Source organism: Castanea sativa, chromosome 5 (assembly GCF_040712315.1).
Source record: "Castanea sativa cultivar Marrone di Chiusa Pesio chromosome 5, ASM4071231v1".
Taxonomy (NCBI): Eukaryota; Viridiplantae; Streptophyta; class Magnoliopsida; order Fagales; family Fagaceae; genus Castanea; species Castanea sativa.
Window position 1 is genome coordinate 47,964,750 of NC_134017.1, and position 12,503 is coordinate 47,977,252.

General features: G+C 32.6%; 1 protein-coding gene across 1 annotated transcript; it reads right to left on the minus strand.

The window, feature by feature from the left end:
* Nucleotides 1–856: 856 nt before the first annotated feature.
* On the minus strand, nucleotides 857–1,912 carry LOC142636499 (germin-like protein subfamily 1 member 16). The gene is made up of 2 exons (XM_075810745.1): nucleotides 1,723–1,912; nucleotides 857–1,528 (listed from the first exon to the last, which is right to left on the minus strand). Exons 1-2 carry the CDS (start codon nucleotides 1,844–1,846, stop codon nucleotides 987–989), a joined length of 666 nt encoding a protein of 221 aa, XP_075666860.1. The 5' UTR covers nucleotides 1,847–1,912; the 3' UTR covers nucleotides 857–986.
* Nucleotides 1,913–12,503: the final 10,591 nt, after the last annotated feature.

Genomic DNA, 12,503 nt, shown 5'->3' on the forward strand with positions numbered 1-12,503 from the left:
TTCAACGCAATTTGAGCACTTTTGAGTTGTAATTATGTCCAAACTATTGTAAACTCTTTAAATACCCTTGGTTGACATATGTCAAGCTCATCATTGGGGCCGGGGACCAAAATTTCTTAACGGGTACAAAATGAAGTTTCTACAACTAATACCTTAACATGTAAGTTAATATTCGATATGACTCAAGTATACCTCTTACATCAAAAATCATTAATTGATATGAAAAATCAATGGTAATTGAATTTATTAGCAATTATTTTGGTAGCCAGCATGCGCAATATGAAAAGCTTTATCTGTTAACATCATCGTACTTATGCATAGGTAGACCACCACAAAGAGTTTTGTATATTTTTCCCATTATTTTCTACATCAAAAATGGGGCATAAAAAATAATTTTATTCAAATGCTTAAATATGACGTTTCTTTATCGTGTATAATTCATTTTCATATTTCCTTGGTATGAATACAACACAAATGTCCATACTCATACAATTTCAAGAGTACTCAAAAATATTTCTTCAACGCCAAGAACCTTGTATCTCAAGTAGCATATCTTAGTATTAACAAAGACATCTAAGATTTAAAATCCTCTTCCGCATTGTAACAAAAAAAAAAAAAACTTCAACGTTACCTTTAGGAATGGTTTTGGACATAGAATAGGTACTACTGAACCCTCAATTTGGCTTGCCATTTTTTAAAATGAAAATAAAACTTTTTGTCTATTCTTAATACAATATTGTTTAGTTTATATATAATAGTACAGACATTTGTGGGTTCAAATGTCTTAGATCCAAGGTGTAATCAAGATATAGTCTTGCACAAATTGTATTGCCTTGCAAATGACACAATGATACATAAAAGCATCGTAAGAAACCATTTTATTTGATAATAATTATTCAAATGACATTACAATAAGGAAAACCAAACAAACGTTATTCAAACTTTATAGTGGTTCACCCTCACTATTTCATAGATTTTTCAGAATTCTAGCTTGGCGCGAATGCCTTTTGAAGATATTCAACTACATTCTTGTCTAGTTGGAAGGCCTTGATGAGAACATCAGGATTAATGGGAGGAACAGATCCAAAGACTGCGTTTGCTATGGTGATCACTCCAGGATTTTGGCTGCTGAGACCAGCAAAGGCAAGACCAACAGTCTCCCCTATGTTGAATTGGAAGTGAATGAGTCCAATTGGAAATACAAAGACATCTCCCTTATTTAGAACTTTGGTGAAGAGTTTGTTTGGGTTGGATGTGACAAATCCAACTAAGAATGTACCCTCAATGACTACAAAGAGCTCAGTGCCACGAGGGTGAGTGTGAGGAGGATTCAGGCCATATGGTGCAAAGTCAAGGCGAGCCAAAGATATGCCTAGAGTGTTGAGACCTGGTAATTTATCGACGTTCACTAGAGTGACATTTGATCCGACTTTGTTTCCAGTGTTTCCGGGAATATTAAGTCCAGAGAAGAAAAAATCATTCGCTGAGACCATTGCAGGGTCCTTGCAAAATTTTCCATTCACGAACACTACACAAAGAAAGAAAAGTTAGTTATTGTTGCAAATAAGATGTTTGTGTAACAATGTACTGTAACATGTCATGTAGGGGGAAAAAACCGTTGGGGCATAATTTTATTAATGTAAGAACTTATAATAAACTCAAAAGAACTTGATTGATAATACTACTACTGCTAATAATACTAAGAGTGTGTTTTATACATACCACCAGATTTGATGTCATTAATTGCAACACAGAAGTCTTGCAAAGGACTAGGATCATAGGCAGAAACAAAGGAGGATGCCAAGGCCAAAATGGCCATAGTCGCAAGGAAAGAAACACCTTTCATTATATTTGAGGAGGTTATCTCTATGTTTTATGGTATACTATTCTTGGTTGAGTGAGGGATGAGAAACGTAGCAATATTGAAATCTCTATTTATAGAGAGGAATGGGAGAAGCGGTCTTTATTTTTGCAAAAACTTGGTAATTGTTCAACTCTGTCACATTTTTTTATTCAATTAGGTGAACCAAATGTCTTTACCGGTTTAACTACTATTTGTCTTCACATATTTTAAAACCTATCAAATGACACCTCTTCAATGGCATTGTGCAGTTTAAAGGTTGCTTTGACAAAAATAATGTTGATTTTGCCAACCAAAAGATAAACCTTTTTTTTTTTTTGAGAAAGATAAACCTAATGCTGATATTATATATATTGCTATATTTATTTATTGTAATGACAGAGAAGCTCCTATTTATGTTGGACTCTGTCCTCATTAGTGAATTTTCCACCGTCATCGGCTGCAGAATTCGATGCGCAACAGACCAATGACATTTGCGTAAATTCTTTAACTCAAATTGCTTGTAACTGAGGAGAATCTCATTGACCTTATCTTATTAGATTTAAATTAATGCCTAGGACCAAGTAAACAACAACTACTATGGTATCTGTCTGGTATATCCTTCTTCTTCTCGAATTGGAAAAAATTTGGATCCATGAAACGCAACTAAAAAACCCATTAAATAGCCTACCAAATTGGCCGAACTGGGCCCACCAAAAATTCAACCCCAGTAAGCCTAGGGCCCATGTCTGGGCCGAAAGTCAGAATACTTATGGTACTTCTTTCTAGGCCAAGCCCATGCGTGAAGAGGCTAGCAAAGGGAAAAAATAGTTGAGGTGGATTGGAGGGTAAGAGAGTCATTCCGCATCTGCTTTGACTTGGACACAATGAAAAAACTCTCAAAAGAGCTTGGAGTACTTGTGACCCGATTGAGCTCGTACTTGATGCAATATGCAATACAAAATTGCTCATGAAAGAATAACAAATTTGTAGGATTAACGCACAAACCCAACACTATTTCTTACTCCAAATAAAGGACTCAAGCAACATTTAATATTGTTTGTCCTAAATCCTCAAATTGGTAAAGTGGATTCCCTTTTAGAGAAGCATTTCTCATGACCTTGGTTCAATTGGTTACCTTAGACTCGAGAAAATAACTTTGTTGGCATTAAGTTCCGTTTGGTTTGGTGGATTTTAGGAAGAATTGAAAAAAAATGAAAGAAAATGAGGAGGGAAAAAAAATTGGTGTTTAGTTAAGTAGATTTGTGGAAAGATCATTAGTGGGCTCTAAGTGTTTTCTCTAAAAATTGAAGAGAAAACTAAAGAGAAAGGGTTATGACAGCCAAAGATCAAATTTGCCCCCTCCCTCTCCATTGTGTCTATTATGTTCATGTTGTGTTGTTGTTTTTTTTTTTTAGTCAAATAATTGCCTTTGCATTTTTTGGCTATTTTTCTTTTTATTTATTTTTATCAACGGTGGGTTCTTTAATTTATAACAAATGGTGGCTTTCACTTTAAAAAAAAAAAAAAAAATTTAAAGAAGGCACCTCGAATTGTTATATATAAATAAAATAACAAAAAAAATTAAATATTATTACAATATTAATAACATGTTAATTTATATGAGATGTTATTCTTTTAATTTGAATTGATAATAAGTATTTTTTTTAATGATCGTAAGGAAATTATTTTTTATATTATGTAATTGGAGCATGAGAGTAATTATACAAACTTCATTTTCAATCCACTCACCTTTCTTTTCAACTAAACAAATAATTTTTTCATCCCTCCACTTTTTCACCTTCCAAACCAAACGCGTAAGAGAGAAAACAAAATCTATTTTATCATCCAACTTTTCTATTCCTTTTCCATTTTCTATCCTCCAATTTTTCCACTCCTCCAACCAAATAAAGCTTAAGTGTTCATTACTCAAGGCAAGTGAATACTAGTGTCCAACTTCCAATTAACAAGAAACTTAATAATCATATTAAGAAAAATGAGAATAAGTACTCTATTTTTAAAATCTTAATTTTATAAAATGTTATTGAGTGGCGTAACATTAACAAAATGGTAAACTTGATGTCGTTTATATATAACTGCTGGTGTGGGGTTTGTGTTGATTAATGTATTAGCAGTTTAGCACCATTACTCAATTGTTTAAACAAAGTTCACGGCTTCACTCTTGGTAGGCAATCCTAGCATTCAATAGGGGTGGAGCTAATTATGGCTCTGTGTAACTGAATTAGAGTAAGACTTGGTTGAAAACTTGAAATCCAAATAGAAGAACTAAAATTGAGGCACTAGTTTTGTAGTGTTCACATTTGGCAAGGAAATGCTAGTGAAATAGAAAGCTTGAAGGAGAGAATCATCGTGAGGAAAGCAATATTTATCTCGTGTGTATTATTTTGACATTCACTAGGTAGAGGATTTTTTTTTTTTTTCTTCTTTGGGACAGTTCGAATGTCGTTTTTGATTCATGGGATTCAATGATTTGGATATATGCATAATTTCCTCTCATATAGTAAGTGGTGTGGGAGCCATACCTTGTGAGAAGCTAATACATTGTGAGAGATAAATCCACAATTCATATAATTTATACCATAAGAGATAGATTCTCCTAGAAATGGGTGGGTGAAAATGAAATCAATGTCACATAGTAGGAATAGGGTAAATGATTCATGTATGAGCTAATTAAATTATATGTGGATTAATATATATTCAAGAATTAGGCTTTTTTATTTTATATGATTTAATAGTCTGGGATTGGAATTCTAATTTTCGTTACAAAAAAAAGTATACAATAGGTTGATTATTCATTTTTATTGAGCTAAAAGGTAGAATAATTCTAACTTCAAAAATCTAACATGACAGATTGAATATTAAGATCTTCAGGTTTCAGTAACAAGGAGGACCACAAGGCAAAATTTTGGGCCAACTTTCAGAATTCTTAGTCCCAATTCATTTTAATTAGTCTATAAAATCAATGGTTGGATTGTTTTTTTTTTTCCTTTCCATTCAACAAGAAAATGAAATTATTAATTTATATTCGTGTTTTCCTCCATATGCTTCAAATTGAATTTTGGAATTTGTTACTGTCTCTGTAAGTGCACAATTTGTACCCGGACCCAACTGCGTAATGAGTTGAAGCCCAAAAAGCCTTATACAATCAAATTTGTAGAGCGTGGGCTGGAAACCTAAGTTTGATGGATATTGGACAACAGATAGGTGGGCTAGATTACCACTATCTACACAATCAATGGATAAAAATAACAAAAATCTTCCTCGGACGTAAGCCGATGACTACTTGTATTGCTTTTCCTTCTTCAAACAAAAGATTACAATTGAAGCTAATTTGTATAGTGCTTTCTTTTTCTTCTTTTCTTTTTTTTTTACTCTCTCCTTTTCCAATGCCTTTCTCGTTCTTTTATATACTTCTTCTTTTTCCCTTCGTCTTCCACGTGTAGCATAAATCGCCAATGTGGATACTTGTCTCATCCACCACCCTCTTGAAGTCTTCAAATAATAGCTGGAAAGCTGAACACTACTGTTCAGAGGTCATTTTCCCATTAATGTGGCCAGAGAAGTAGGTGTAGAGCTTTCAATGCGGTGGTAGCAGCTTTTTCCCTTGATATTTCTCATACGTTCTTTCTCTCTATAGCTGTGTGGAACATATCTTTGTCCAACAGACCTTCTAAAATTTTCTCTTCAAACAATATGACGTGTCCCACGATCTTTACTTGATTTAGCCGAGGAGATGCACCTCCTCGGACAACCCCACCAACTTTTCTAGCAAGAGCTGGCTTGTGGGCTTCAAAGGTTCTGTTTAGACAGACTTACACCGCCGAATCAGGCCCAAGGCCCAAAAAATTGTATTTCAGTCATCTTGCCCCTACAGTCTCCATTAATTGAATCATAAATTCCATACGAAAAAATCAGAAAAATTATTGTGTACTCCTGGAATACCATAAAAGCGTACTCCTTTCTCATATGAATGATGGGTCCTACCATAAATTTAATTAGTGAGACCCACTATTCATGTAAGAGAGGAATTATGCATTTATTGTACTCTAGAAGTGCTTAATAATTTTTCCAAAAATCTTGCCATTTCTTGTATAACTGAAATATGCTTGCATTGTATGCTGCTCTTAAAGTGCCACATTGCCACTACCACCGTATAATATCCACACAAATTATATAATTAAAATAAAAAATGAACAAATAAACAAATAAAAGGAAGAGGAAATTTGTAACTTTGTTGGATTAACTAGAACAAGCCAAATTCTTACACAGATCAATACACTGTCATAAGCATCCCATATTACCTAATTTAGTCTAATTTGAAACAAAGCAAAAGGAAAAGCGAAGAAGAAAGGGTTAAATTAGAGAGTAATCCATGACCATGAGACACAATCCTATGCTAAGTTAAGAGCTAGTCCCCACCTTCAAATTGGTTTATCTGACAGTACAGGCAACTGCATAAGCCCAATACTTGAGATGCTCTTTCATGGCCACATTATCATCGAATGATGGCATCAGATTCTTATTTCGATGTTGATCCCCAAAACTCTGATTCTGATACCCACATGCTTCCTTAAACATTGAAAACATAGAAACTTCCTCCACATCAAGGCACAAATGAAGCTCTCCTAGAATCTTTCTCCTATGACTCAACCCTCTCTTGCTTTTTCTCCTTGTCTTCCTTCTCTCTTCCTTCTCAGCTAACATTTTGAGCTCGATCACTTCATCTTCAACATGATTGGCCTTCTGGAGTTCAATTTCATCAGCAAATTCACCACATTTGGTGCACATTGGGTCCAAATTCTCATCATTTGGCAACTCATCTGGCTGGTTTTGAAGGATTGGAGAAATGGGTTCGGATGATTCTTCTTTGGAAGACTCATCATTGACATGTTCTTGTGTGTCAATTCCATCACTGGCTGAATCCAAAGACTTGCTCTTTGATGCAACAATGTTGGTGAAGAACCAAAGAGAGTCTAAGCTCTCAATGACCCATGAACCATCCATGAGAAACAAACAACTACAACAAAGCCAAACAAAACCATCAAACTTGGGTAAAACAAGAGTAGAGCGGACAGTAACTATAATCATTTAAGAATAGAAGAATGAACTTCGTGATTTGCTACAGTAATTTTTGGACTGACCCTCTTGAATTATTATCATTCATTGATTGTTATTTTTGAATGACTAAAATATCCCTTTTTATCTGACATTTTAGGATGATTGACGAGGATATTTTGGTCCTTTTATGAAAAAACAGTGGGCGGTTTTCACCGAAAGTGCAATAATTTTCGTGTGATTAAATGCATTTGTCAGTTACAAACTACAATTATTGGTGAGTGGTTCCCACGCGCCTCACTCGAAAGTGAGAGTAGCAGCCACTTTTATTTGAACTTTGTGACTCTTTGACTATTCCTGAGTCCGTTAAAATCGATGACAAGTCACCCAACGGTCGAAATCAACCTGGACTTGGTAGTGCAGTTTGGTTGTAGTTTTTTAGAAAAAATAATTTTTTGAAAAATTTAACAACTACAAAACCAATTTGACACCTATTGCTAGTTATAAGTTCACGGTAAAAGTGTTAGGAAATCAATTATAATCTACCATATATGATGATTGTGAGTGGGAAATTAATTGTAAACTTGTAGTCTTAGATAAGTTAAATAGCCAAAGACTTTGTAATTGAATTGATACATTCCCATGTACAAAGTGTTTGAGGTCTCAAGGGAAAAAAGTTCGAGTTACAGAATTAGCAGCATGTTGTAATTATTTTTAAAAAAGAAGAAGATAAGTTAAATAAATTTAGAGTCATTGTTCTTATGGCAATTGTTAATAAATAATTTTAAGAAAGTTTAGACGCACTTTCATGAGAAATATAAAAAGTCATAATTTTTTTTTTTCATAAAAAGTTTACAAAATATTTTCTAAACTAATATCATTAGGACATCGGTTAAATTTTCTTATAAAATTAAACATGATTTTATATTGGGCAAATTACACTCCCCTTCTTTGAGGTATGGAAAATTACACTCACCCTAAACTTAAAAGGAAAAAACACTCTACTCCCTTGAAGTTTTAAAAAAATAACACTCCCCACTTTTGTTTATATCAGTAATGGAATATTCCAATTTTAAAAAAAAATTCTCTTTACCAAAGTTTAGCCATGGTTAGTGAAAAGAGCATTCACAGAAAATAAAATAAAATAAAATAATGAAAAGAGTATATTATTAAACATGTTGCTTAAGTGGATTTTTTAGTCTCATCTATCACCTTTTCAATTGATTTTTTAAAGCTTGATGATACTCTTAAATTTTTTAATTGCACATCTCTCCAACACTTTGGATAAAAATTTATGAAATAAAACAATTTGTTGAAGCTTTCAAGCTTTTATTATTTAAAAATAAGTTTGAAATTTTTAGAGTCACTTATCAATATAAAAAACTTTCAGACATGGGTAAATTGGATAGATTATACATAGGTGCATGTGTGTGTGTGTGTATATATATATATGTTTATCCAAGTGTTGTTGTGTTGCTATTTTTATTTCATTGCAATTTATATTAGACCACATTTTCATCACACATGATATCTATTTATAGATTTATTAAGTTAGTTTTAATTATTCAAAGTACAAGAGAAACTCTAGAACTTCAAATCAAGTATATTTCTTCATGCAAGTCAGGCGAGGTGTCAATGGCTATTGGCTTCTACTTTCCAGCTCATTTTTACATTTACTTCTTTACTGCCAAGTGTTATCTCTTTGGCTGAATTATTGAGAAGTAGCATCCACTTATTGAATTGGAAATAACCTTTCAAGCATTCTAGACAAGTTTGGGCTTTTTCCAAGTACTAGAACTACTTCTCAAAAACTAATTTTTTAGTTATATTAATTTCAAAATTTTGGTTTAGGATATTCAACGAATATAAAATCTTTGAAAAAAATGCTGAAGAAATAAGATAATAGAGCATGAGTAAATATCCAAAGCATTGTGTAACAAACAAATTGAGCATTTTCAAATAAAATCCATCAACGAAAATGTCTTTAAACTTTGAAGTAAACCCATTAACAACAACAAAAATCGAGCTTTTTCAAAAAAAAAAAGAAATTAAAGCTTTACAAATTGTTTTGTGAATATTATACCATTGTGCACATAACAATCTATCTACACATAAATTCCAAACATCCATAACTTAGCTATGCTAAAATACAAGACATTTTGAGGGCTTTGTCGAAATTTTCTTGGTTATTCAGCTTTTGTCGTATTCACTGTGGAATCATTGTTGGGCCATGGGATGGGAAGTTGTATGAGACCAATTGAGTTGTATTTGTTATTGTGAATTTGTAAATAAAAGTCCATAACATTAATCTAGGTTTTCAAAGAAGCGGGAAAGGATGAGCGGAAAGGGATGATTGTTGACATTTTGGGTTTTGTAAAACTTTTAAAAATAAGTTGGGGGCAATTTTGAAAATATGTTCTTAACTAAATGGTAGGTTAGTACACAACATTTTTAACATCAATTTAACAGAGTTTAGTTAAATGAATATCAAATGGGAGAAATATTTTTTCCTTTTAAGTTTAGGGGTGAGTGTCATTTTCCCAAACCTCAAGGGAGGGGAGTGTTATTTGCCCTTTTATATTTTTAAGGATAGAATACTGTTTTTATTTTTTTTATTTTTTAGTTTATCAATCCCAAAAGTTAAACATGGTTTTATATTTTTATAAACGGGATACTGTTTTCTTTTTTGTTCGTTAATCCCAAAAATTCATTTGACTTAGTATTTTTAAGAAGCTAATTGTTGGAGAACAATAAGTAAAAAATGAAGAAATGTTTTAATTGCATGACCCAATTAATGAGTCATGAAATTTATTTAAATAAAATATGTTAATAATTTTATGACCGGAGAATTCTTTAAAATGCCAAAACGGTTTGAGAAAAATTTTGTTCATAAAAATCTTTCCGGAGAAAAACTTTGTTTATAATAAGCATCTTTTTAATTTTCAAAAAAAAAAAAAAAGGCAAACTCAAGAATATTCGTAGATTTATGTGCAAAGTATTAGCCATTTTTATTAGATAATATTTTTTGTAAAAAATTTATTCGGAAAATAATTATTTTTAATAGATTTCTTGAAATAGTTTTTTTTTTTTTTTCATTAGGCGTGAAAATCTTTAAGAGATGTGCCTCTTCAAGTAATAATCTAATGATAATGACATCTTTTGTAATGCTCTATAAGAAAGAAAAACTATTTTTTTTTAGAAGCACGTTTTAGCACCACTGAAGCTTTTCCAGTGGGTCTCGTGCATTGTTTATGGGAGCCACAAAACTCTTTTTTCAGCAAAAGTTTCATTAAAAATGAGCCCCACAGCACGATTCACACATTTAAAAATTATTTTGCTACAATATTTTCAGTAAAATAAGCAGTATCCAGACACACCCTTAATATCCTACAATGAGAAAAAGGAGGTGGATTTTTCTTTTTAGTCTTGATTTGGAAGGTCCGTAAAATTGAAATGGCTACCTATAATGGCTTTTGATTTTTTTTCCTCATTTTTGGGATTTTTTCCAACAAAATTCGGGTTCATGTTAGTCTTTATTTATAAAGGAAGGAGCCTTGAGTTTTCTAAGGATTTTGGAGACTCAATATTCATATGATAATGATAATTGAAGTATTTGAGTCCCAAAAAAAGGCTTCAAAAAATATTTCAATAAATAATTTTGACACTAAGAAAAAATTGGAAAATTCTTGTTCTGTGTACAGATTTGTATGGTTTTAATACTTGACTTGAACAACATGTTTTTTTGAAATCTTAAACCATTTTAGATCTACTCAATTACAAGTAAAGTGCATTTTGTCAAAGGATTATGCAATTACATCAATAATGTCCCAAACAGTATCAATTACAAGATAGAGGACTTTGTTAAAAGGGTGAAGAAAGAAGCAGGTGGAAAATATATTTTCTTTAAAATTAAAACCTTAGTTTTCCTCAATGTTTATAGAGATTGATGTTTTTCATTAATCTTTTTGCAATGATTATTATGTGATAAAAAAAAGAACAACTATTTTTTTGATAATCAAAAGGGGGAGCGGGGGCGACCATATATGGCTTACCCTTCAGGGAGTGACCTGATAGGGGCACCCTCTCGCTAGGGAATGTTGGGTTGAGTCATAGTTACTATGACCGGGATGCCACAGACCTCACCCTAACACCCCAAGAGAGCCAGCAGAGGAGGCGCAAAGCATGCTAGGAGCCCACCCCCCACATGGTACCTGCCATGACTCGAATGAGGGATCTTGTACATTCTTGCGGGATCTCACACCAACTGGGCCACCCCTCTTGGGGCAAAGAACAACTAACTAAATGGTAGGAGTTAATGTTATTCTGGATCATCTTGGAGCATCCTACTTAAAGCAAATCTTGAGAGCTTAAATTTTGATGAGAGGCTTTTTATTATTGGAACTATGTGTGGCTTTGTTACAGAGATCGATCTCCATGATTTGCTTTCGAGTCGCCTCATAGTGCAATGTATGACACTTGATATTAGGTCTTGGTACCATAGCTTAGGAGTTGGATGAATTTGTTATCTCTCATTCTTTTTTGTTTGAAGTTATAAAATATGTACAATTATTGAATCATTCAACCATTTCAAATGTCATATTTTACTTCCTAAATATCATTATATTTTTGTCATGATCATTCAACCATGATCATGACAGAAATATATTGATATATGGGAAGTAAAACATGACATCTAAAATGTAGCTCTTTGTGTTGGAATGTACAATTTGTGTAAACCGTGTTTTATAATATAGATACTAGGTAAACTTATTGACCAACAATGCTATAGTAAGCACTCAAACAATGCTTTAGTAAATTTCTTGAAGAATGCACCGTCTCTAGAACATGAATGTTGTTGGATACTAAGAGAATGTTTGGTAGATTATAATAGACACTGTAATGTAATAGTTATTCCTATGGTTAAGTTATTTTTTAGATGTAGCTCTTTGTGTTGGAATGTACAATTTGTGTAAACCGTGTTTTATAATATAGATATTGGGTAAACTTACTGACCAACAATGCTATAGTAAATTTCTTGAAGAGTGCACTGTCTTTAGAACGTGAATGTTGTTGGATACGAATAAGAAATTTATGTCAACAAGGGGTTACAATATTTACCATAACATGAAGGAATTTAGGTTCCCTAATGTTTTCACAATAAATGAACCTCTTTACTTAGGCTTCGAAGACTTTTCTTGATTTTTTGTCCATCTTTCTTTTTGCATTCACAATTATGAAATTTTGTTCCGTCACCATCTTTCATTATCTTTGAATTATTCATCATGTTTCTGTTTTCACATTTCAAGTGGCATATTTGCGACATTTGATGGTAAAAGTTATTTTGTAGGGATATATGTCCTATTGAGAAGTGATTGTTTTTTCCCAATTAAATACTTTCTTAGTACATACTTTTTTTTTACCAGCATACAATTATTCTCTCTCTCTCAATTAGCGTTTCCTAACTTTTCAACTTTCCATTTATTAATCTATCAAACTCAATCTAATAATAATTCAAACTCTTTTCAACTCTATGATTCTCCTTCTCCTCAACTAAGCATCTATGAAAACCATTCAATTGCTACCCTAT

Coding starts and splice junctions, on each gene's coding strand:
- LOC142636499 (XM_075810745.1), bottom strand. CDS start 1,846: ATGAAAGGTGTTTCTTTCCTTGCGACTATGGCCATTTTGGCCTTGGCA. Junction 1,529..1,722: donor TAATGACATCAAATCTGGTG/GTATGTATAAAA, acceptor TTCTTTGTGTAG/TGTTCGTGAATGGAAAATTT.